This window comes from Podarcis tiliguerta (assembly GCF_965153285.1).
Source record: "Podarcis tiliguerta genome assembly, chromosome: 13".
Classification (NCBI taxonomy): Eukaryota; Metazoa; Chordata; class Lepidosauria; order Squamata; family Lacertidae; genus Podarcis; species Podarcis tiliguerta.
In genome coordinates, this window is record NC_139546.1 from 42,867,487 (window position 1) to 42,894,230 (window position 26,744).

At 40.7% G+C, this 26,744-nt stretch overlaps 2 protein-coding genes and 1 long non-coding RNA gene across 6 annotated transcripts; 2 read left to right on the forward strand and 1 right to left on the reverse strand.

Moving 5' to 3' along the window:
• Positions 1–1,225: 1,225 nt before the first annotated feature.
• On the forward strand, positions 1,226–9,234 carry LOC310662886 (vomeronasal type-2 receptor 26-like). Its single transcript, XM_083410193.1, has 6 exons — positions 1,226–1,607; positions 3,110–3,401; positions 4,237–5,124; positions 5,719–5,946; positions 7,648–7,774; positions 8,328–9,234. The coding sequence occupies exons 1-6, from the start codon at positions 1,384–1,386 to the stop codon at positions 9,227–9,229; spliced, it is 2,661 nt and encodes an 886-aa protein (XP_083266319.1). The 5' UTR covers positions 1,226–1,383; the 3' UTR covers positions 9,230–9,234.
• Positions 9,118–25,692, reverse strand: LOC310663246. Of its 3 annotated transcripts, XR_014504428.1 has the most exons (6): positions 25,670–25,692; positions 22,607–23,877; positions 20,878–21,149; positions 20,588–20,707; positions 15,341–15,805; positions 9,118–9,208 (listed from the first exon to the last, which is right to left on the reverse strand). It is a non-coding gene; the product is annotated as an uncharacterized lncRNA (long non-coding RNA). The 3 variants fall into 3 exon arrangements; XR_014504430.1 differs by lacking the exons at positions 9,118–9,208; positions 15,341–15,805 and having other exon boundaries at positions 20,228–20,707; XR_014504429.1 differs by lacking the exons at positions 9,118–9,208; positions 15,341–15,805; positions 20,588–20,707; positions 20,878–21,149 and adding an exon at positions 9,318–9,452.
• Positions 15,675–20,882, forward strand: LOC310663114 (vomeronasal type-2 receptor 26-like). 2 transcript variants are annotated; one of them, XR_014504365.1, is made up of 2 exons: positions 15,675–15,795; positions 18,182–19,429. XR_014504365.1 is itself a non-coding variant. In XM_083410744.1 (2 exons), exon 2 carries the CDS (start codon positions 19,847–19,849, stop codon positions 20,744–20,746), a length of 900 nt encoding a protein of 299 aa, XP_083266870.1. In that variant the 5' UTR covers positions 15,677–15,795; positions 19,845–19,846; the 3' UTR covers positions 20,747–20,882. The 2 variants fall into 2 exon arrangements, 1 of the variants encoding a protein (XP_083266870.1); XM_083410744.1 differs by lacking the exon at positions 18,182–19,429 and adding an exon at positions 19,845–20,882 and having other exon boundaries at positions 15,677–15,795.
• Positions 25,693–26,744: the final 1,052 nt, after the last annotated feature.

The following is a 26,744-nucleotide window of genomic DNA, read 5'->3' on the forward strand; positions in this document are numbered from 1 at the left end:
ACGGAGATTGGAACCGCTGACCTTTTGATCAGCAAGTCCTAGGCTCAGTGGTTTAACCCACAGCGCCACCCGCATCCAACTTCTTATCCAGTTACAAACACAAAATGTAGGTCAAGCATAATAGACCTACATATTAGAGGTGTTAATGAATAGGGGCTGTGTGAAGGAATGAAACTATGGATGCTATGCAACATCAAATGACTGAAAGCCTGCTTCTGCTGTTCCTAAAGTCATGGTCTGTGAAAGGCTCCTAGGGCTGAAGGGTGGGGCAAGGCAGGTGGGGAAAGCCATTGCCTGATAGCCAGCAGAAAGTCTTTTCCCCCTCACCCCTCATTTCTCCTTCCTCTGCTTCTCCTGCACACCATGGGTACCCTCCTATGGGAAGCTGCAGAGGGAGGAGAAGGAAGGGAAGCTAGATTATACTGAACCAATTCACTACTGCATTTAGTTCCATATTGTCTACAATGATGGACAGCAGCTTTATAAGGTTTCAGATTGGGGTCTCTTCCAGCAATACCTGGACATGTTAGGTACTGAATGTCAGACCCTCTGCACATGAACCATATGTGGTACCACTGCGTAATAGCTCTTTTGCACTTTCTTCTCCACTCGTAGAAGTCTGTCCCATTTATAAATGGATGCAGTTGGATATCAGCCCTTTTTCATCTGTTTTGCTTTTCTGTTTTGGATTGTATAGTGACTGCTTTTTCCTTGAAGTTCATTTTACCATATATATTTTTGGGTTGGTGGGGATTCACAGAAGGGTCAAGGGTTCAATTAAAGAATGATGGACCCAGGTGCATTTTTTAGGAGGAGCTTCGACTTTGGCTCTTCACACCTCACTGCCAGCCCTGCGCCAGTTTGCGAGGCTGGCATCTGATCTCAGTGATTTACCTAGCAAACTAGTAAAATATTACTTTTCCTAACTGAGAATTGCCTGAGGCAACAAATGTTTACTTGACAGTTCTGCCAAAGATGATGCGCCATGGAGTCCGTAAAAAATTGCAAGTGATTGTCTCCCCTGCAATTATTAAAATGACAATAATTAAGTCACCTTGCCAATGCTCCAGAAGGCAAAATGTCAGGTAGGGGAGAATCAGCAAACAAGTCTGAAATGTTTATAGTCTCCCAGTGTTCCATAGACAGTTAGAATAATGCAGGAGAGAGAGAGGCCAGGCTCTGTGATTGTACAGGTCATATATCAAATCACATCATCTTATTTACCATTCAAGGCAGGTATTTGCGACAGAGTTTAATGATAAGATGCATGCATGTCCCTTTAAGCACTGAATTGGCAGAGTCTGCTGCCTCCAAATCGATGCTGTTCAAATCAGGCTGATGATGATAATGATGATGATATTGTAGAGAGGCCAAGAAGAGTCCATGTGTAGAACCTTGCTGCTGCTGCTGCTTCTCTTGCTCTCCCCCAACATGGTGTGCCGAGTGCATAGTGCTAATTTTACCACAACTAATCCTGTACCTATTCCACATGAGTGGTATGAGCCAGGTGACCCTGTCATTGGTGGCATAGTGTCTCATATCCGCTACCTCTTCCCCACTGTTTTATTCAATAAACACCCCTCTGAAGTCTTGATTGACAGACCAATGTAAGTAAATAGTCCTTAATATTATTTTTTTCATTCTTTACATTTTTATATTTGACTGAAATATACTTTGTTTTGAATGAATAATTTTAGAACTGTATTGATTTGATGGATGATATAAGAAATATCTGTGCACACAGGTTATGTCTGCACTGTCAGATAGACATTAGGAATCCTTAAGATTTAGTGATCCAATTCTGCAAAGAGAAAATTGAGTAAGAATAGAACAGGGCGACATAAAAACCTAAGAAATGAAACAGTCAAATTTGCTGTTGCGACAAAAAAATTTCAGAGTGCCTAAAACAAAAATGAATTGTGAAGAGCTCCAAACATATTTTGCTAAGCTGGATGTATAGACAGTTAAATGATGAATGTAATTCAATCTGTAAAGTGATGTATGCTTGGGCAAAAATAATAATAATCCTTCTTTCTCTTATAAGTCTATGGTGTTTAAACTGGGGGTGTTTGCCCACAAATGAGATACTGGGACAGTAATGGATAGCTCATTGAAAATAATGACTCAGTGTATAGAAACTGTGGAAATGACAAATTCCATTCTAGAAATCCTCACTTAAGCCTTAAGGGACTGAAAACAAAACCACCCAAGGCATAATGCTATCATACTAATTGTGGAATAGTGTGTACAGTCCTGGTCACCTCATCTAAAAAGATATATTGTACTTCTGGAAAAGGTTCAGAAAAAGCAAAAATCTATGGTGCGACTACACTTGGAATACTGTGTTCCAGTCACCTCATCTAAAAAGGGATACTGTACACATCATAATGCTATTATACTAATTATGGAATATTGTGTACAGTTCTGGTCATCTCTGAGGCAGAGAGCAACACAACAGTTCATAAATGCTGCTCCAACTGTTAAGACTGTTCAGTTAACTGCCATAACTGTCAACTGTCATAACTTCCACAACTTGTATGACCTCACAGAGTTCTACAGCTCTTGAAATTAACCTTTTACATATGCATTTTGGATGCTAACATCCCACATTCTGAGGGGAAGAAGAAGCAGAGAGTACACTCGCTATCATTGCTAGCATACAAATAGGCATACTTGGTAGAAATACATGGGAAACTCTCCATTGCTGTATCTTTATTCTCTTGAAAACCTGATGATTTGCATTGAAAATTGCAACTGCCATCAGCTTTATTATCGTTTAATGCAAGTTTGCATTTCCAGAGAAAGCTACAGCCAAAGGGATATAGCAATAATTTCAAAAACTGTAGCATAGTCGTATGACACAGCAGTTATTTCTAGATGAAGTGAAAGTTAAGAAAATCCCTGACCCATTCTGTATAGATCTATTCACAATCTATGTCTTTGAGAAATAAAATAAAAAAGATTTGGGCTAAAGAGCAATTCAAATATTCTAACGGAACAAAACAAGGAACAAAACAAGACCCATCTTTCCTCTGAAAGTTCTCTCTCTCAGATGTAGATTTTGTACACTATTTACTTTCCCCACGTAATAATGCCACTTTATTCACAGCGTGTTATCAAAGTTCTACCAGCACATCCTTGCCCTGGTGTTTGCGATTGATGAGATCAATGAGAATCCAAAGGTCTTGCCCAATGTCACTCTTGGGTTCCACATCTATGACAGCTACTATCAATCTAAGATGACCTACCGCACCACTTTGGATCTGCTGTTTAACTCATATACCTTTGTCCCCAACTACAAATGTGGCTCCCAGGAAAATGTAATAGGAGTCATTGGGGGACTGAGCTCTGAGGTCACCTTGTGCATGGCAGACATCTTGGGTCTTTACAAAATTCCACAGGTAGGAACATTCTGGTTAAGAGAAAATTGAGATTTCACACTATAATTCACTCTTCAGATCTCTTTGCAGTAGGAGTCTATTGATTCATAAATATGGAGTGGCATAACAAGGACAATCGAAAGGGACTTAAATGTATGGGTTTGTTGTTGTTATAGCATGGGGGTCTCTAACAATGTGCATGAGAGGGGGTAGGTTACTAAGGATATGTGATCAATGCATATAAGGGAAGATTAATTCAAAGGTGCCAGGTTGGTAAATGGAATATCCAGATGCAGTGGCGTAGCGTGGGTTGTCAGCACCCGGGGCAAGGCAAGTAATTTGTGCCCCCCCCCCGCTGCACTGTCCCTCCCCCAGATAGTCCCTCGCTCTCTCTCCGCACCGCACCGCACGCCTGACACCCTCCCCTCCACAGTGGGCGGCGACCCGGTGGCTCGGATCGGATTTGCACAGCCAGCACTGCAGTGAGAGAGAGTGAGTGAGCCAGGTAGGGGCAGAGAGCTGCGAGTGCGAGCGCACCCCCCCCCCCAGATGTTGCGGCCGGTGCGGCCGGCCCCCCCTGCACCCCCCCACGCTATGCCACTGTCCAGATGGAATCATATAAGATCCTGGGGGAAAATTATCAGTGGATCATATAAGATCAGGACATGTTAACTAGAAATGCTCCCCATATGAAATAGGAAATTGAGCAAGATTGCTTGTGTATTTTTTATGTAAGAGGAAGTGGGTCCCCCCCCCCAAAAAAAAAAAACACCAGTAAATTTCAAATGTGTGGGATAAATAGGTTTGTTATGAATACTTCCATCAGTTCCTTATGGTTGTCTTTTTTCTTTTTCAGATTTCATATGGTTCATTTGAAGCAGCCACAAATCATCAAATTAAGTTCCCTTCCTTTTACCACATGGCTCCTGATGAAGATCTTCAGTACAAGGGAATTATCCAGTTGCTTCTGCATTTTGGATGGAAATGGGTTGGGCTCATCATTCCAGCTAATGAAGCTGGAGAACGTTTCTTGAATACCATTGAACCAATGTTTTTCAAAAATGGGATCTGTTCAGCATTCACAGAAAGAGCTGAATACCATGTGCATGTCACTGGTAAGATAACTGATATGCTGAGAGAGACAAGGATTTTGTCCCCAGCTTTCATAGCAAGCAAAGCAAATGCAGTTGTTGTATATGGAGAAAGTGCATCTATTACATGGTTGTCAACTGCTCTAAGGTTGATGAAGTTATCTGAGTTCATATTTTCCCAGTCCAAAAAGAACTTACGTGAAGGAAAAGTATGGATAACCACAGCTCAAATTGATTTCATTTTATATGAACTTCAGAAAGTTATTGATGTTAATATACAAATGTTGCATGGTGCTATCTCTTTTGCAATTCATTCCAAGGAAGTTCCTGATTTTCAACATTTTCTGCAGCATGTAAATCCTTCTTGGGAAGAGGGAGATGATTTTATCTCAGGTTTCTGGGAACAAACATTCGATTGTTCACTTGCACACTCCACAAAGTCAACAAAGATAGCTAAGCCTTGTACTGGAGAGGAAATGTTGGAGAGCCTTCCTGCGCCATTTTTTGAAATGAGCATGACCAGCCACAGTTACAGTATCTATAATGCTGTCTCTGCTTTGGCACATGCCTTACATAGGCACTTGGATGCATCCAACCACAGAAGAATGGAGGCTGCAGGCAGACAATCTCCTCAGAATATAGAACCTTGGAAGGTAATATTTGCGGTTATAAAAAGTTTGGTTTACAAAGTGTTCACTATTGTGCCCTGCCTTGATATTTTATGTGAGTTGGTATTTAGTTATAAATAAAACAATAAAAGGTATCCTGTTAAAGAAACAAACAATGAAGATTTCTACTGCATTGCAGGCTGTGCATCTTATAGCAGAACATAAATTAAAGAGGGGGTTTGTCATAATGTTAACTTAAAAAACAACAACCCTCAGTTGGCTTCCCCCCCATCTCCTAGAACACGTTCCTGTCATAGTTAAAGTATTTGCATGGACAAACAATTGCACATATTTTAATAAAGGGCATAAAAGACGTCTTTTAATAGGACAATATGTAACCTTTCTTTCAAATGCATTCAAAAATTATTACTCTGACTGTGTAATGTATGGTATAAATTCCTTCATTTGCAGAAAACAAGAATGGTTCTGCCAATTCCACACTTTCATAAACTATACTTTGAATTAAAACTTTATAACCCCTAATTATAAAGATCTTGAATGCATCTATGAAAGCTATTCAGCAATCTTAATCAGAATGTTATAATACTTCATAGACCTTTTGATTTTCTTTCCACCTAGCTCCACTCATTCCTACAGAAGATCTCATTCAACAACTCTGTTGGTGATGAAATTACATTAAATGAACGTGGAGAATTAGCAGCTGGTTATGATATTACAAATTTGATCACTTTCCCAAATAGATCCTACATCAGGGTCAAAGTGGGAAGGCTGGATCCTCAGGCCCCTGCAGGGAAAGAGCTCACCATTAATGATGGACAAATTAAATGGCACAGGGACTTCACTCAGGTGAGGAAATAAATTTCTCAAATGCCAACATTCATGGTTATCCAGATAAAATGGGATGCAATGAAAACCAGGAGGCTTTTTTCACTTAGCACCTGATTAAATGCGAAGTTTACTGGGAGAAAAAATTAGTCTTGAAGAAGAGGAAATTCATATATAGATGGATAGTATTTTAATGGAGAGAATCTCTATTCGAACAATTGGCTTTACTTGTAGGAACATGCTAGCATGTTAGTTTAAGAGATCCTACTTGTTGCCCAGGGAACCGGGTGGCGCTGTGGGTAAAACCTCAGCACCTAGGACTTGCTGATTGCATGGTCGGCGGTTCGAATCCCCGCGGCAGGGTGCGCTCCCGTTGCTCGGTCCCAGCGCCTGCCAACCTAGCAGTTCGAAAGCACCCCCGGGTGCAAGTAGATAAATAGGGACCGCTTACTAGAGGGAAGGTAAACAGAGTTTCAGTGCACTGCACTGGCTCACCAGAGCAGCTTCGTCATGCTGGCCACGTGACCTGGAAGTGTCTGCGGACAGCGCTGGCTCCCGGCCTCTAGAGTGAGATGAGCTCACAACCCTAGAGTCTGTCAAGACTGGCCCGTATGGGCAGGGATACCTTTACCTTTACCTTTACTTGTTGCCCAGCTGATGTTAATCACAATTTGCTTTGTATGTGATATTATATTGTATATGATATGAAAATTGCCTTTCTATATATTGTTTATTTGTAAGCCACCAAGGAGTAAACAATGTCCTTTAAGGAACACTGTAGGGTCTAACACTAAATAAACATATGAGCCACAATACGAAAAAGAGCAACATGCTCAGAAGACATCTCACATTGAGAAGGACCAATGGCTATCAGATACTGTTGTCAGACATTCTTTTATGTGACGTCCCAGAGGCAGATCTCCGGTTAGTGGAATCTGATATAATACTAAGCTTCTTACAGCATTGCTTGGGCTTAAAATGAACATTATAATCTTCTGGAGTTTGCATGATGCTAGGTGCAGCAGGTATACATCTAGGCATAGCTGCACCTAGTGCATCAACCTAAAAGGGGCATAAGCAGACCAGCCACAGAAGCCACTTGAGACCCTAGTGATGAGTTGGAATCTCAAGGTAGTTCCAGACTACAAACTTCTTCCTTCACAGTGAGTCCAATCCCTCCCAGAAGGGATCCCAATCCTTTTGAGAGACAGAATCCACTCACCCAAAGCACTTTGCAATTATATGGATTCAGCCACTATCCTGTCCAACACCACCTTCAGACAGCAGTGCAGCACCTTCACTGTTTCTCCTCATTCCAAGGGAATTCTAAGATACCAGTGTTCATCATCAGTATACATATGAACACTGTGCTCCAGATTCCTTGAAGATAGCCCCTAACTGTTTCATATAAATGTTTAATCACAAAGATGATAGAACCTGAAACCTCATGGGGAACCACAGCCCCAAAACCATGGAACTAAGCAAGATGCTCCTAGTAGAACATTCATGTAACAATTCTGCAAGTAGAAGCAAAACCGCTAAGTTATACTCCAATCTAATAATGTTTAACGGCTGCTTTTTATCCCATTTTATGTTCCACTTGTGCCCATATGGATCATAGGTTTCACATTATTGGTCCTCCTATTGCTGATAGATCCCCTGATGTTAGATTAAATCCCATAAAACCTTTAAAAACAAAATTATTCCTATATATTTGGATAGGTGCCACCCCTGTCAGTATGTAATGACAAATGCCGTCCTGGTTACGGGAAGAAAAAGAAGGAGAGAAGTAAATTTTGTTGCTATGATTGTGAACCATGTCCCAGCGGGATGTACTCAAATGAAAAGGGTGAGAAATGTCATCTTAAGATAGACCAAAATGCAGAATTTATTTAGCCAACTCTGAGGTCCTTAAAATTTTGTTGTGGTATGGGGGTTAAATAATTGATTTCTGTATTGTTCTCATTGTTTACAATATAATCTTAAAAAAATCCTGAAGAAAATATTTTTTCAGAAAGGAACGTAATACATTTTACATCCAAATTCTACTAAATTCTGATGCAATAGAAGTGATGGTCACTCCACGAAGAAGAAGACAGTTTGGGGAGAGAGTGAATGTCTCATTCAGTGGACCTCTCTTGGCTCACAAGATTTCAGCTGTAACGTTGCTTTCTTTTCACTACAGGGCATTCTAAGGAGGAGGAGGAGGGCCACTAAAAGATAGAGATATCCTCTATGTAGAAATTCCAGAATTGATGCATGAGATCTATTTTTGAAATATCTCAGACAAAAGTCTTTGAGTTAGAAGATTGAAAGCTACCCTGGTAAAGAACATTAGCTAGGTGGACTCCTGAGGACTAAAATTCTTAAGAATTGTCTGTAATTTCATTTTGTCTTTTCAGACATGGAAACATGTATCAGTTGCCCAGCAAATAAGTATCCAAACCAAGACCAGGATAATTGCATTCCTAAGATACCAAACTTTCTGGGCTTTGATGAAACTTTAGCCATCATTTCAACTTCCTCGGCACTATTGTTTTCTCTGATCACAGCTCTAGTGTTGGGCATCTTCATTAAGCACAAGGACACCGTAATTGTCAAAGCCAACAATAGAAGCCTGACTTACATTCTCCTTGTGTCCCTCCTCTTGTGTTTCCTCTGCTCCTTGATGTTCATTGGAACACCTAAGCAGGCAACCTGCCCACTCCGACAAACAAGTTTTGGCATCATCTTCTCTGTGGCCCTGTCTAGCATCTTGGCCAAAACCATATCAGTGGTTTTGGCATTCATGGCTACCAAGCCAGGATCTACAATCAGGAAGTGGGTAGGCAAAAAGCTGGCTTATTCAATTGTCCTCTCTGGCTCCATTGTTCAAGTGGGGCTCTGTGGTCTTTGGCTGGCAACTTTTCCCCCATTCCCAGATTTGGACGTGAAATCAATGAGTGAAGAAATTATATTCTTATGTAATGAAGGGTCCGTCCACATGTTCTATTGTGTTTTGAGCTACATGGGCTTCCTGGCCACTGTCAGCTTCACTGTGGCTTTCCTAGCCAGGAAGTTACCTGACAGCTTCAATGAAGCCAAGTTCATCACCTTCAGCATGCTGGTCTTTTGCAGTGTTTGGCTCTCCTTCATTCCAACCTACCTGAGCACCAGAGGAAAATACATGGTGGCTGTGGAGATCTTCTCCATCTTGGCTTCTAGTGCTGGATTACTGGCTTGCATCTTTTCCCCCAAATGCTACATTATTCTTGTGAGGCCTGAGTTGAACACCAGAGAACATCTAATGCAAAGAAAGATATAAATAATATAAAAATTTGTAGTTCCATGATTGTTCTTAATTTTCAACACTGAAATGTCAAAAATGTGAATGAATGAGGACATGTGACCAAATGAAAATATTTCAGCTGTTTTGTGCTCCGTTTCTGGGCTGCAAAATTGTTGCATGTTATTTTAAGAGGCCATTCAGACCAAATGAGGCAAATGTTCACATAACCTTCTGAACTTCAACTGAAGACAATGAAATTCTGAAATTGAAAGAGAAACATCAACATTATTCTATAGTTGTTCTGATTAGACAGCTAACGTAAATGAAGTTAAGTATTAGAGTTGTTTTTTACTAAGTGGTATATTAATTATTTAAGAAACTAAATAAAAAAGCTATATTATATTAGCGAGGCCTTAATTCAACAATAGAGAGCAACTGATATAGAGAAATACAGTGGTACCTCGGGTTAAGTAGTTAATTTGTTCCGAAGGTCCATTCTTAACCTGAAACTGTTCTTAACCTGAAGCACCACTTTAGCTAATGGGGCCTCACGCTGCCACCGCCACGCTATTTCTGTTCTGATCCTGAAGCAAAGTTCTTAACCCGAGGTACTATTTCTGGGCTAGCGGAGTCTGTAACCTGAAGCGTATGTAACCTGAAGCGTATGTAACCCGAGGTACCACTGTATGTAAATGACAGGTGTGTTTGTAGTTTCACTTATGTTCTTGGTGTCAATTTAGGAACATGAGGTCGGACAAGTATATATTGGAATCACCATTTGTGTCTACAAACTAACTCACCCCTAAATATTACGGCTTGGTTTCTCTGGCTGTTAATTATTTCAGATTTATTGCTAAAACAACAAACTAGATGGCGCTCCTTTACACATTGTCCTCCCCAGAAGATGGAGTTGCCCGGACTGAGCTCCTCCCCCTTCCCCAGCACGGAAGCCCCCATCTTCTCTTCCAGTATCTTTCGTGTGTCTCTGCTATTTTTGAAATCCTGAGATTTGGCAGAGAGTGTTTCCTGCATTCCAACGTCTTGCCAACTATTGGAGTTCTCACACATCTGACTGTCCCTTTGGTCAGAGCTCAGATTACAGCTGCTCTCCCCCTCCTCTCTGCTTTCTGCTGTTAACTGTCCTCTCCCTGTGCCTGCTGCTTCTCCTCCTGTCAGTATCTGAGCTTCGCTGACACTAAAACACACTCCCTTGTGAGCTATTTTGCTGGAGTCAAATGGACACAGCTCTGAGAATAGGCCCAAATTATCTTATGCCCAGTAAAGAGCTCTCACAAACTGGACTGTTCCCCATACAGTTGGTTTATTACAAAAGAATAAATGATCTTTTATCAATAGATTGATTAGCATAGTTCAGAATATATAGAACCATGGGTGCATATCCTCACGCATTCAAACTCAAAGTAATAAGTTCCTACACTACAAGGGGAAGATAAAGGGATTGAGGATAACAGTGTGTTGTATGATTCCCAAGCAGGGCTGGCCCTCCCATGAGGAAAGGTGAGGCAACCATCTCTGGTGGCAATATCCACAGGGGCAGCAGATCCCAATGTTGATCTTTATTCCCCACTTGTTCCTGATGGAGACATTCACTCATTCCATCTTCCCTGGAGAGGATGGAGATGCCATTTTGTGGCTTACCTAAGGCACCAAAGTGTTCTGGACCAGCTCTGCTCCCAAGAAGATAGTGATCGATGCAGAGTTTACCTGTACCTATCCAACCACTTACTAGAGCAATTGCTGCAGCTATGTGGGCATAAGGCTGTGCTGCACCCAGGATCCAGGATCCAGAAATTCTATGCCTGAAGCTATTGTAGTTCTGAATGATATATCTGGGCTTCACACTGACAGGCAACTTCACTAAAATCTAAATTGACTTTGATTTAACATCATCAGAGGCTATGTCATTCAATCCTCCACAAGTAGCATCTAATACAAAGAAAGATATAAACAGAAGACTTTCTGGGTTCATACATGTTCTTTGTATTCTAAGTCAAAATATCAACATATGTAAATCAATTTATATAATAGCTGCTCTGAGCCCGGCCTTGGCTGGGGAGGGCGGGGTATAAATAAAAAATTATTATTATTATTATTATTAATAAAAAATCTTTTATTTCTGGGTTGCAAAATGGTTGTCTCTTCTTTAAAGTAGCTGTTCTGACCAAATGTGAAAAACAGTTGAAAAGCAGATCCAAATTTCAACTGAAGAAACTGAAAATTTGAGATGAAAATAGAAACTTATTATTTATTTTTATGAAGCTATAAAGAGCTTGTGGTTGCCAGACCACTATAAATTCTGGACCCAGCAAGTGTCAGAATTTAATTAGGGTTTGGGATGCCAAACTATGTACTAGACATCTCTAATCCCCTGAATCAGCAGCTGATTAATATAAGCTAATTTCCCGTGAAGTGTTAGGCTGGGTGATGTGTCAAAGGATCAAAGGGAACCCAGTATGAAATGGCAAAGACATCCCCTCTCCAAAATTATCCAGTTCCCCTCCCCCATTACATTCATATAATTGACCTAGGTACCCAGAAGCCATTGTTGTTGGTGAGAACTTGCTGCTCACACAAATAGAAAGTTATCATGTTGCTTCCATCAACACCTTGCTGACAAGGTACCCACGAAGGCACAAGAAGCAGTTTCTACCATCCCTCCATTTTCTCGCTTCTCCATTACATGGTTGCATACAAAAAAACAACAACAAACAAGCAAAATCATGTTCTTCCTAACCTATAATTCCATGAGGTGATAAATATATTTACTTGACAGTTCTACTAATGATGATGCAACATGGAGTCCTTAAAAAATGGCAAGAAGTGATTGTCTCCCCTGTAATTATTAAAATTACAATAATTAAGTCACCTTGCCAATGCTCCAGAAGGCAAAATGTTGGGTGGGGGAGAATCAGCAAGCAAGTCTGAAAGGTTTCATAGACAGTTAGAATAATGCAGAAGAGAGAAGCCAGGCTCTGTGATTGTATAGGCAATACTTCAAATCACCTCATCTTATTTACTATTCAAGGGCGGTCTTTGCAACAGTGTTTAATGATAAGATGTATGCATGTCCCTTTAAGCACTGAATTGGCAGAATCTGCTGCCTCCAAATCCATGCTGTTCAAATCAGGCTGATGATGATAATGATGATATTGTAGAGAGGCAAAGAAGAGTCCATGTGTAGAACCTTGCTGCTGCTGCTTCTCTTGCTCTTCCCCAACATGGTGTGCCAAGTGCATAGTGCTCATTTTACCACAACTAATCCTGTACCTATTCCACATGAGTGGTATGAGCCAGGTGACCCTGTCATTGGTGGCATAGCATCTCATATCCGCTACGTCTTCCCCAATGTTTTATTCAATAAACACCCCTCTGAAGCCTTCATTAACAACCCACTGTAAGTAAATAGTCCTTAATATGATTTTATTAATTCTTTACATTTTTATATTTGACTGAAATATACTTTGTTTTGAATGAGTAGTTTTAGAATTGTATTAATAAACTGTATTAATCAATTGACTGTATTTATTTGAAAGATTTGATAGACTGTATGAGAAACATCTGCGCATACAAGCCACGTCTAAACTCTCACTTGGACATTAGGAATCATTACGATTTTGTGATCCAATTCTGCAACTCATTGGGTTGCTACTCTGGGTGGCTTCCAACATATATAAAAACATAATATTACATTAAACATTTAAAAACTTCCCTATACAGGGCTGCCTTCAGATGGCTCGGGGGTTGGATAACTCCATACTCCCCCCACACACAACATTTCTCCAATGAAAGTAGGGACATCCTAAGGAAAACTGGGACATTCCGGGATCCAATCATAAACCAGGATGGCTTCTCTTAATCAGGGACGTCCCTGTAAAATAGGGAATCTTGGAGAGTGTGGAGGTGCCTCTTCAGTATTTGCTGAAAGCTACGTAGTGAAGTTGCCAGATGCACTTCTTGTGGGAATTAGACTCTAGTTCCCATTTCCAGAGCGTGCAGAAGTCAGCCTTGGGCCATTTGATCCTTTAATGAGTTCTCTTTTTTTCTCCTATAAAAACTATGCAAGACATTCCCTTTTAAAGTTTAAAGAACCAATAACTTTTACTTAGTGTACTTGCTGTTGCAGATAAAAAGTGTACAACACAGGTAGGTGAGACTTAAATAGCTAAAACTTACTTACATAGATAAAACTGTGGGTTACCTACAGCCTAGGGGGTGTTATGAGGATTCATAGCAAGTGAAAGCCAGCCTGTGTTTCCTTGATGAATTGGGGGCGGGGGTCAAATACTTGTGTTCATTTTCATTGGAAAGAATCAGAGGTAAGTTAGTAATGGAGAATGGTTTCAAAGCATTTTGTAAACATGGGATCAGAGCCTTTCACAACCATCATTGCTAGCTCACAAGTAGGCATACTTGGTAGAAATATGATATGTGAAACTCTCCATTGCTGTATCTTTATTCTCTTGAAAACCTGATGCTTTGCATTTAAAATGGCAGCTATCATGAGCTTTATTATCATTTAATGCAAATTTCCATTTGCAGAGAAAGCTACTGCCAAAGGGATACAGCAATAATTTCAAAAACTGTAGCATAACCATATGACAAAGCACATGATTATAGATGAAACTGAATACAGAGAAGGAACAACAAGGTCAGAAAAGCAAAAGATGAAGTTAAATTCAAGAAAATTTCTGACCCATTCTGTATAGGTCTCTTCAGAATCTATGTGTTTGAGGAATTAAAAAAACAGATTTGGGCTAAAGAGGAATCCAGACATTCTAAAGGGACAAAACAAGACCCATCTTTCCAATAATACTTACTTCATGACTAACTTTGCTGCCTTTCCTTATAGTCCTTATATACCACAATAGTTTAAAAGTTGTACCTCTCAAAACTAGATTATGTGCACTATTTTATTTCCCCATGAAATAATGCCACTTTATTCACAGCGTGTTATCAAAGTTCTTCCAGCACATCCTTGCCCTGGTGTTTGCGATTGATGAGATCAATGGGAATCCCAAGGTCTTGCCCAATGTCACCCTTGGGTTCCACATCTATGACAGCTACTGTAACTCTAAGATGACCTACCGCACCACTCTGGATCTGCTGTTTAACACACATAGCTTTGTCCCCAACTACAAATGTGGCCACCAGGAAAATGTAATAGGAGTCATTGGAGGACTGAGCTCTGAGGTCACATTGTGCATGGCAGACATCTTGGGTCTTTACAAAATTCCACAGGTAGGAATATTCTGGGTAAGAGAAAATTGAGATTTCACACTATAATTCACTCTTCAGCTCTCTTTCCGGTAGGAGTCTATTGATTCATAAATTTGGAGAGGTATAACAGGGACAATTGAAAGGGACTGAAATGTATGGGTTTGTTGTTGTAGCATGGGGGTCTCCAACAATGTGCATGAAAGGGGGTAGGTTACTAAGGATGTGTGCTTAATGCATATAAGGGAAGATTGATTCAAAGCTGCCAAGGTGGTAAATGGGGCAACCATATGGAATCATATAAGATCCTGGGAAAATATGATCAGTGGATCATATAAGATCGGGACATGTTAACTAGAAATGCTCTCCATATGAAATGGGAAATTGAGCAAGATCAGTAAATTTGCGACATGTGTGATAAATATGTTTGTTATGAATTCTTCCATCCATTTGGAATGGTTCTCTTTTTTATTCTTCAGATTTCATACGGTTCATTTGACGCATCCATGAATGATCACATTAAGTTCCCTTCCTTTTACCACATGGTTCCTGAAGAAGCTCTTCAGTATCAAGGAATTATTCAGTTGCTTCTGCATTTTGGATGGAAATGGGTTGGGCTCATCACTCCAGCTAATGAAGCTGGAGAACGTTTCTTGAATGCTATTGAGCCAATGTTTTTCAAAAATGGGATCTGTTCAGCATTCACAGAAAGAGTTGAACACCATGTGCATTTCAAAGATAACATACTTCATATGGTGGATGATACAAAGATTTTGTCCCCAACTTTCATCAGAAGCAAAGCAAATGCAGTTGTTGTATATGGAGAAAGTGCATCTATTATATGGTTGTCAACTGCTCTAACTATAATGAAGTTAACTGAGTTCATACTTTCCCAATCCAAAAAGAACTTACCTGAAGGGAAAGTATGGATAACCACAGCTCAAATCGACTTCATAGTATACGTTCTTCAGAAACTTATTGATGTTAATATACAAATGTTCCATGGTGCTATCTCCTTTGCAATTCATTCCAAGGAAATTCATGACTTCCGATACTTTCTGCAGAATGTAAATCCTTCCTGGGAAGAGGGAAATGGCTTTATCACAGGTTTCTGGGAACAAGCATTTGATTGTTCATTTGCAGACTCTACTAAGACAACATACAAAGCTAAGCATTGTACTGGAGAGGAAATGCTGGAGAGCCTTCCTGCACCATTTTTTGAAATGAGCATGACCAGCCACAGCTACAGTATCTATAATGCTGTCTCTGCTTTGGCACATGCCTTACATAGGCACTTGGCTGCATCCAACCACAGAAGAATGGAGGCTGCAGGGAGACGATCTCCTCAGAATATAGAGCCTTGGAAGGTAGTGTTTGCTATAAAAAAAAAAGTTTGGTTTACAAAGTGTTCTCTATTGTGCACTGCCTTGATAGTAGTAGTGTTTTCCAATATTTCAAATGACATTTAATTAGACAATTTTTATAGCTTTGGGGTGCATAGTAACCATGGGGTGGGTAGTAACAGAAATCCAAACCAAGTTTGGTTAGATGTGGCATAATTGTTTAAATATATTTGCTAGGAAGGTGTGCCTGTCTTCTTTTTCCTTTCCCTACCTTTTGATTGTATGCACTGTTCTAGCAAAGTATAGGGATGCCATAAGCTAAAAAGAGAAAGCAAATTAAAATCAAACACATTCTCTACTTGGCCACCTTGTGATGTTATGTAAGGATAAGAAAGAATATAGGCAATTCCCTTCCCTCTTTGAGTTTCTTAAGAACTTTCTGACTCACCCATACAAACTTTGAAAAACCTTCTCTGTGCTGCCAACACCAGCAACAGCATCAGAAAAATCAACTCTTAATTTGCAGAGAAGGAAGCCATTGGTGAAATGAGGCAGTAGAGTCGTTTTGCATTGCACCAGATATAACTAATTATTCAAACTGTCAATATTGAAAAAGTATCTCTAATTCCCAATATACCTTTTTTAAAAAAGTAATATGGGGTAGGAGGCGCATCCTAGAATAACAAACTGCAGCTTCTCAATAAATTCGTTTGTTGTTGTTGTTTAGTCGTTTAGTCGTGTCCGATTCTTTGTGACCCCATGGACCAGAGCACTCCAGGCACTCCTGTCTTCCACTGCCTTCTGCAGTTTGGTCAAACTCATGTTCCTAGCTTCGAGAACACTGTCCAACCATCTTGTCCTCTATCATCCCCTTCTACTTGTGCCCTCAATCTTTCCCAACATCAGAGTCTTTTCCAGGGAGCCTTCTCTTCTCATGAGGTGGCCAAAGTATTGGAGCCTCAGCTTCAGGATCTGTCCTTCCAGTGAGCACTCAGGGCTGATTTCCTTAAGAATGGATAGGTTTGATCTTCTTGCAGTCTATGGGACTCTCAAGAGTCTCAAGAATAGTGGGCTTAATTATTGTCATCCAGAGAGATTGTTCAAAACCTCAGCGCTGGACCTCAGCGTCCGGGCAGAACGATGGTGGTGGAGACGCTCCTTCAAGTATACTGGGCCGAGGCCATTTAGGGCTTTAAAGGTCAACACCAACACTTTGAATTGTGCTCAAAAACGTACTGGGAGCCAATGTAGGTCTTTCAAGACCAGTGTTATGTGGTCTCGGTGGAGGCCCCCAGTCACCAGTCTAGCTGCCGCATTCTGGATTAGTTGTAGTTTCTGGGTCACCTTCAAAGGTAGCCCCACGTAGAGCGCATTTCAGTAGTCCAAGCGGGAGATAACTAGAGCATGTACCACTCTGGCAAGACAGTCCGCGGGCAGGTAGGCTCTCAGCCTCTGTACCAGATGGAGTTGGTAGACAGCTGCCCTGGATACAGAATTGATCTGCGCCTCCATGGACAGCTGTGAGTCCAAAATGACTCCCAGGCTGCGCACCTGGTCCTTCAGGGGCACAGTTACCCCATTCAGGACCAGGGAGTCCTCCACACCAGCCTGCCTCCTGTCCCCCAAAAACAGTACTTCTGTCTTGTCGGGACTCAACCTCAATCCATTAGCTGCCATCCATCCTCCAACTGCCAGGAAGTGACAGAAATACCTGCTTACAAAGAATTTCCTTCAACATATCCTACCTGATTTCTGTAATGGCCTCCTCAAATCTAAAAGAAGATGCCTACTGAGTTGCAGGCTATGCTCATTAAGCAGAACATAAATCATTGGGAGGTTTTGTCATAACATTAACTTTTTAAAACCCCTCAGTTGTCATGTCCACTCCAAATATGATCCTTAGACCATCTTCCTCTTAGAAGTGAGATATTGGCAAGGAGAAGCAATTGCAAAGATTCTAATATGTCCCGGACCAGTCCCAATTATGCAAGAGCATATCATCACACAATACTGATTAAAATGTGAAATGGAAAGGGGGCATAAAAGAAGTCTTTTGACATGACAGCATGTAACTTTTGTTCCATATGTGGTGTGTGTGGTACAAATTCCTTCATTTGCAGAAAACAAGAATGGTTCTACCAATTCTACACTGCCATAAACTATACTTTGAATTAAAACTTTATAACCCTTAGTTATAAAGATCTTGAATGCATCTAGAAAAGCTATTCAACAATCTTAATCAGAATGTTATAATACTTTATAGACCTTTTGATTCTCTTTCTACCTAGCTCCACTCATTCCTACAGAAGATCTCATTCAACAACTCTGTTGGTGATGAAATTACACTAAATGAACGTGGAGAATTAGCAGCTGGTTATGATATTACAAATTTGATCACTTTCCCAAATAGATCCTACATCAGGGTCAAAGTGGGAAGGCTAGATCCTCAGGCCCCTCCAGGCAAAGAGCTCACCATTAATGATGGACAGATTAAGTGGCACAGGGGATTGACTCAGGTGAGGAAATAAATTGCTCAAATGCCAATATTCATGGTTATAGATGGATAGTATTTTAATGAAGAGAATCTATATTTGAACGATTCGTTTTACTTGTGGGAACTTGCTAGCATGTTAGTTTAAGAGATCCTACTTGTTGCCCAGTTGATGTTAATCACAATTTCCTTTGTATGTGATATTGTATTGTATAGGACAGGGAAATTGCTAATATTGTTTATTTGTAAGCCACCAGGGAGTAAGCAATGTCCTTTAAGGAATACTGTAAGGTCTAACACTAAATAAACATATGAGCCACAATACGAAAAAGAGCAACATGCACAGAAGACATCTCACATTAAGGTCCAATGGCTATCAGATACTGTTGTCAGCCATTCTTTTGTGTAAAGTTCCAGAGGGAGATCTCCAGTTAGTGGAATCTGACATAATACTAATCTTGTTACAGCATTGCTTGGGCTTAAAATGAACATTATAATCTTCTGGAGTTTGCATGATGCTAGGCATAGCTGCAACTAGTGCATAAACCTAAGATGGGCATAAGCAGCCCCCAGGCACAGAAGACCCTGGTGATGAGTTGGAATCTCAAAGTACTTGCAAAATACAAACATATTCCTTCATAATGAGCCCAATCCCTTCAGAGAGACAGAAACCACTCAACCAAAGAACTTTGGACGCATAAAGATTCAGCCACCATCCTGTCCAACACAACCTTCAGACAGCAGTGCAGCGCCTTCACTTGATGCTATGTGGCTGCTTTTTATCCGATTGTATGTGCCACCTGTGCATATATGGAGCATATGTTTCGCATTATTGGTCCTCCTGTTGCTTATACATCCCCTGGTATAAGATTAAATCTCCAAAACATTTTTAAAAAACTAAATTCTTCCAATATTTTGGATAGGTGCCACCCCCTTCAGTATGTAATGACAACTGCCACCCTGGTTACGGGAAGAAAAAAAAGGAAACAAGTAAATTTTGTTGCTATGATTGTGATCCATGTCCCAGTGGGATGTACTCAAATGAAAAGGGTGAGAAATGTCATGTTAAGATAGACCAAACTGCACAATTTATTTAGCAAATTCTGAGAGCCTTAAAATTTTGTTGTCATTAAAATTCTGCTGTGGGGAGGGTTAAGTAATGGATTTCTATATCATTATAATAATAAGTAATTTTATTATTTATACCCCGCACATCTGGCTTGGTTTCCCTAGCCACTCCTGGAGGCTCCCAACAGAGGACTAAAAGCAGAATAAAACTTTAAACATTAAAAACCTCCCTAAACGGGGGTGCCTTCAGGTGTCTTCTAAAAGTCAGATAATTGTTTAATCTTTAAAACATCCTAAAGAAAACGTTTTTTAGAAAAGAACATACTGCATTTTACATAGATTTCTAAAAAAGAGGAGGAGGAACACTAAAACACAGAGATGTCCTCTGTGTAGAAATTCCATATTTGGGTTAGACGTTTTGAAAGCTGTCCTGGTAAAGAACATTAAACCAGGTGAACACCGGATGACAAAAAAAATTAAGAATTTTCTTCATAATTTCATTTTGTCTTTTCAGACATGGAAACTTGTATCAGTTGCCCAGCAAATAAGTATCCAAACCAAGACCAGGATAATTGCATTCCTAAAATACCAAACTTTCTGGGCTTTGATGAAACTTTGGCCATCATTTCAACTTCCTCGGCACTACTGTTTTCTCTGATCACAGCTCTAGTGTTTGGCATCTTCATTAAGCACAAGGACACTGCCATCGTCAAAGCCAACAATAGAAGCCTCACTTACATTCTCCTTGTGTCCCTCCTCTTGTGTTTCCTCTGCTCCTTGATGTTCATTGGAACACCTAAGGAGGCAACCTGCCCACTCCGACAAACAGGTTTTGGCATCGTCTTCTCTGTGGCCCTCTCTAGCATCTTGGCCAAAACCATATCAGTGGTTTTGGCATTCATGGCTACCAAGCCAGGATCCACAATCAGGAAGTGGGTAGGCAAAAAACTGGCTTATTCCATTGTCCTCTCTGCCTCCATTGTTCAAGTGGGGCTCTGTGGTCTTTGGCTGGCAACTTTTCCCCCATTCCCAGATTTGGACATGCAATCAATGAGTGAAGAAATTATATTCTTATGTAATGAAGGGTCCGTCCACATGTTCTACTGTGTTTTGAGCTACATGGGCTTCCTGGCCACTGTCAGCTTCACTGTGGCTTTCCTAGCCAGGAAGTTACCTGATAGTTTCAATGAAGCCAAGTTCATCACCTTCAGCATGCTGGTCTTCTGCAGTGTTTGGATCTCCTTCATTCCAACCTACCTGAGCACCAGAGGAAAATACATGGTGGCTGTGGAGATCTTCTCCATCTTGGCTTCTAGTGCTGGATTACTGGCTTGCATCTTTTCCCCCAAATGCTACATTATTGTAGTGAGGCCTGACCTGAACACCAGAGAGCATTTAATGCAAAGAAAGATATAAATAATATAAGAATTTGTGCTTCCATGATTGTTCTTAGTTTTCAACACTGGAACATAAAAAAATAGGAAAATGGGTGCTGGAACTCACAATGAACATCTCACTCATTCTCTTAGAATGGCAACAGGACCCACCTGAGAGATGTCAAAAATGAGTTACGGTGAAATGAGTTTCGGCTAGAGAAAAAAAGCCCTGATTAGGACTTTGTGACCAAATAAATCTATTTCAGCAAAAATGTGAATGACTGAGGACAATGTGACCAAATGAAACTATTTCATCTATTTTGTGCTTTGTTTCTTGGGTGCAAAAGTGTTGCATGTTATTGGCCATTCAGATGAGGCCATTCAGATGAAATGAGGCAAATGTTCACATCAGCTTCCGAACTTCAACTGAAGACAATGAAACTCTGAAACAGAAACGTTACTCTACAGCTATCCTGATTAGACAGCTAATATGAACAAAGACTAGAAGATAAGTATTAGAGTAATTTTTTTTGACTATGTGATATATTGATTATTTAAGAAGCTAAATAAAAAAGCTATGTTATATTAGTGTGGCCTGAAATCAACAATAGAGAGCAGCTGATAGGGAGAAATATGTAAATATGTAAGCTGAACAACTTTCATAGATCACTGCCAGTTTTTTTATAGTGGGAGTAGATCTCAGTATCTTGAAAGGTGGGCAAGCCTGGTGTAGAACATATAGAACCATGGGTGCATTTAAAATAATTTAAAATAATAACCTCACACATTCAGACTCATAGTAATAACTTCCTACAATACATGGGGAAGATATATGGATACAGCATAACAGTGTGTTGTATGATTCCCAAGTAGGGCTGGCCCTCCCATGAGGCAAGGGGGAAACAAGCCTTAACGGGAGAGACTGGCCCATCTCCCTGCTCCCGGAGCTTGTTTACCGGTGACCTCCCTGGCTGGCTTCCCCGCAAGTCCAGGGTAGATCTTGATAGGCGACATTTCCCAGCGTGGAAAATGCACACCCACTTCTCACCCTTCGCAGGGGAAAGAAGAGTATTCAGAAAGTCCTTTTACATCATGTTTATTTCTGACCGTACAATTCTACAAGAAAACACGTCCGATCACTTCAGACTCCTTCAAGCAAGTCACCAAGACTTCCTTTACAAACGCAACAGGAAGGTCTCATATTACACACTGAACACAGCTTTGTGAAGTCTGTGAACTTCCGGGAAGATTCTTTCCCACAGCTAGTCACATCACATGATGTCAACAAGCTGGCTGTTTGCAGCTGTGATGTTCTCATATTGTAACAGTGACCACCTCTGGCAGCAAGATCTACAAGGGCAGCAGATCCCAATGTAGATCTTTATTCCCCACTTGTTCCTATTGTAGATATTTACTAACTCCTTCTTCCCTGGAGAGGATGGGGATGCCTTTTTGTGACTTACATCAGGTGCCAAAAGATTTTGGGCCAGATCTGCTCCCAAGAAGATAGTGAGTAACAATCAAAACACTGACTAAAGCCACTGCTGCAGCTGCATGGACATAGGTCTATTTGATGGACCCAGGACCAGAAATTCTATGCCTGAAGCTATTATAGTTCTTAATGACATATCTGGGCTTCACACAGACAGGCAACTGAATCCCTACCAAGCCCCTAGGTACACTATCCAGTGCAGTACAAATGTTGCTCAGAGAGTAGCAGGAAGATGTGTGGAAGGGTGCTGGGCTTATGGTAAGAGTACCAGAAGAGGGTGTGTATAAGTGATGTAATGAAGAGGGCTGATGATGCATAGGTGGCACTAAGATGTGAGTCTTTTGTACATGATAGATTGCAGTAAAGGAAGGTTTTCTTAAAAAGAGTTCTCCTGAATGGATTTCCTACCTTAAGGAAGTTTTGTACATCTTGTTTCCTGGCTAGTCAGGACACCCAACATGACCAGCTATTGTTCTACTCATCCCACATTCAGCTATCTATATTTGACTGAGGAATGCTCTCTCCAGAGATTCAGACGAAGTCAAGTTCTGAAATCTGCATTCAGTAATGTTTCCATTGCTAATTTATTTCATTATCACCATCACTGCAATTCAGCATTTTCAGTCATTTAATTTTTATGGCCCTTGTCACACAGAAACTTCCTACAGGGGATTGGAAAAGAAATAGGCAAATGGGGTGATTACCCAGGATACACTGCAGGTTAGGCTAACTTGTTATCCAGTTACAAACACAAAATGTAGGTCAAGCATGACCCCTCATAATACAGGGGTTAATGAATAGGGGCTGTGTGAAGGAATGAAACTAGGATGCTATGCAACATCAAATGACTGAAAGCCTGCTTCTGCTCTTCCTAAAGTCATGGTCTGTGAAAGGCTCCTAGGGCTGAAGGGTGGGGCAGGGCAGGTGGGAAAAGCCATTGCCTGATAGCCAGCAGAAAGTGTCTCTCCCCTCACCCCTCGTTTCTCCTTCCTCTCCTGCACACCATGAGTACCCTCCTATGGGAAGCTGCAGAGGGAGGAGAAGGAAGGGAATATAGGAACATTAGAAGCTAGATTATACTGAACCAATTCACTACTGCATTTAGTTCAGTATTGTCTACAATGATGGACAGCAGCTTTATAAGGTTTCAGACTGGGGTCTCTTCCAGCAATACCTGGAGATGTTATGTATTGAGTGTCAGACCCTCTGCACATGAACCATATGTGGTACCACTGTGTAATAGCTCTTTTGCACTTTCTTCTCCACTCGTAGAAGTTTGTCCCATTTATAAATGGATGCAGTTGGATATCAGCCCTTTTTAATCGGTTTTGCTTTTCTGTTTTGGATTGTAGAGTCACTGCTTCTTCCTTGAAGCTCATTTTACCATATATAATTTTGGGTTCGTGAGGATTCACAGAAGGGTCATACGTTCAATTAAAGAATGATGGACCCAGGTGCATATTTTAGGAGGAGCTGTGACTTTGGCTCCTCACACTATGCTGCTAACCCTGCGCCAATTTGCAAGGCTGGCATCTGATCTGAATGATTTATCTGGCAAACTAGTATATACTTACTCTTCCTAATTGTAATTGCCTGAGGCAACAAATGTTTACTTGACAGTTCTGCTAATGATGATGGACCATGCAGTCCTTAAAAATGGCAAGAAGTGATTGTCTCCCCTGTAATTATTAAAATTACAATAATTAAGTCACCTTGCCAATGCTCCAGAAGGCAAAATGTCGGCTGGGGGAGAATCAGCAAGCAAGCCTGAAAGGTTTCATAGACAGTTAAAATAATGCAGAAGAGAGAAGCCAGGCTCTGTGATTGTATAGGCAATACTTCAAATCACTTCATCTTATTTACCATTCAAGGCCGGTTTTTGTGACAGGGTTTAATGATAAGATGCATGCATGTCCCTTTAAGCACTGAATTGGCAGAATCTGCTGCCTCCAAATCCATGCTGTTCAAATCAGGCTGCTGCTGATGATAATGATGATGATATTGTAGAGAGGCAAAGAAGAGTCCATGTGTAGAACCTTGCTGCTGCTGCTTCTCTTGCTCTTCCCCAACATGGTGTGCCAAGTGCATAGTGCTCATTTTACCACAGCCAACCCTGTACCTGTTCCACATGAGTGGTATGAGCCAGGTGACCCTGTCATTGGTGGCATAGCATCTCATATCCGCTACATCTTCCCCACTATTTTCTTCAATAAACACCCCTCTGAAGCCTTGATTGACAACCCACTGTAAGTAAATAGTACTTAATATGATTTTATACATTTGTTAAATATCAATATTTGACTGAAATATACTTTGTTTTGAATGAGTAGTTTTAGAATTGTATTAATAAACTGTATTAATTAACTGCATAATTTGAAAGATTTGATAGACTGTATGAGAAACATCTGCGCATACAAGCCACGTCTAAACTCTCACTTGGATTTAGGAATCCTTAAGATTTAGTGATCCAATTCTGCAAAGAGAAAATTGAGTAAGAGAAGGAGAAGGGGGGGGGGTGGCAAGTTTACTGATGCAACCAAATTTTTCAGGGTGTTTAAGACAGAAATGGATTGTGAAGAGGTCCAAACGGATCTTTTGAAATGGGATATATGGGCAGTAAAATGAAAAATGCAATCCAATGTGTGACGTGATGTACCTTTGGGCAAAAAAGCCTTAATTTCACTTTAAAATCTATGGCATTTCAACTGCTGATGATTGACCACAAATGAGATACTGGGACAGTAATGAATAGCTCATTGAAAATGCTGACCTGGTGTATAGAAACTGTGGAAATGACAAATTCCTTGCTAGGAATCCTCACTTAAGCCTTAAGGAACTAAAAACAAAACTACCCAAATCATAATACTATTGTACCAATTATGGAATATTGTGTACAGTTCTGCTCACCGTATCTAAAATGATATATTGTACATCTTGAAATGGTTCAGAAAAAGCAGGGAAAATGTGATCAGATCAACTCGTCTATGAGAAAAAGTTACAACATTTGGGACTTTTTAGTTCAGAGAAAGGTGAGAAAGGGGTGACATTATATAGGTGCACTAGATTATGAATGGTGTGGTGAAAGTGGATAGAGAAATTTTTTTCTCCTCTCTCATAATTCTTGAACATGGGAAATGCCATGAAGCTAAATGTGGAAAAATTCAAGACAAGCAACAGAACCTACTTATGCACACACTAAATAACTAAACGGTGGAATTTGCTCCCCCAAGAGGTAAGGGAGAATGCCTTGAACTTGCATAAGGACTGGCTGCTAAAATACAACAAAATGAACCTATAAATTTCAGTAGGCAATTAATTGATTGCTTCCCCCCTGTTCAGAAAGGTCTTTGCAGCAAAAGTCAGCCCTGGGTCATTTGATCCTTTAATTAGTTCTCCTTTTTCTCCTATTAAAAACTATGCAAAACTCTCGCTCTTAAAGTTTAAAGAGCCAATAACCTTTACTTAGTGTACTTGCAGTTGCAGATTAAATACAGACGAAGCATGTACCTGAGACTTAAATAGCTAAAACTTAGGGGGGGAAACTGTGACAGACTTAGCTAACTCTGAGGCAGAAAGCAGCACAACTCCAGTGGGTACAGAATGCTGCAGCGAGGCTCCTCACGAGGTCTCTGCCATGGGAGCATATTCACCCAGTGCTTTTCAAGCTCAGATTTTGTGCACTATTTCAAGCTTTTCAAGCTGCACTGGCTCCCAGTGGAGTACAGGGTCAGATTTAAGGTGCTGCTTTCGACCTTTAAAGCCCTTCACGGCCTAGGACCCTCGTACCTACGGGACCGCCTCTCCTGGTATGCCCCACAGTGATGGGAGGTTTTGCTTCGTTTGATCCTTTAATTAGTACTCTTTTTTCTCCTATAAAAACTATACAAAATTCTCTCTTTTAAAGTTTAAAGAGTCAATAACCTTTACTCAGTGTACTTGCAGTTGCAGATTAAATACAGACAAAGCATGTAGCTGAGACTTAAATAGCTAAAACTTAGGGGAGGAAACTGTGACAGACTTAGCTAACTCTGAGGCAGAAAGCAGCACAACAGTTCATAGCTGCTGCTCTCACTGTTAAGACTGTTCAATTAAGTGCCATAACTGTCATAACTGCCACAAAGTGTATGACATCACAGAGTTCTACAGCTCTTGAAATTAACCCTTTACATATGCGTTTTGGATGCCAACATCCCACACGTCTGAACGGAAGGTGGAGCAGAGGGTGCACTAGATATCATTTGACTTGCTCTCCTGTGATATGAAACACTGTCTGACTCTGAGTGATATTGTCCCCAAAGTGCCACCCTAAATTGTTACGGCAGGCTGATGTCAGAGAAATGCTAACTTGGCCAGATGACAGATACCCATTCACTACACATAAAAACTCAGCACAATAGTGGCTGTAAGAGTAAGCACTCTTTGCCTCTGCCATTGCCATGTGGTTGGCGTGCTAATGTTCCCTGACGTGTTTTTGATCTGTTTCATATGGAAACTTCCATCACCTGCGTTCTAGTCCTCGGCCCTCCTATTTCATTGCCCACATGTC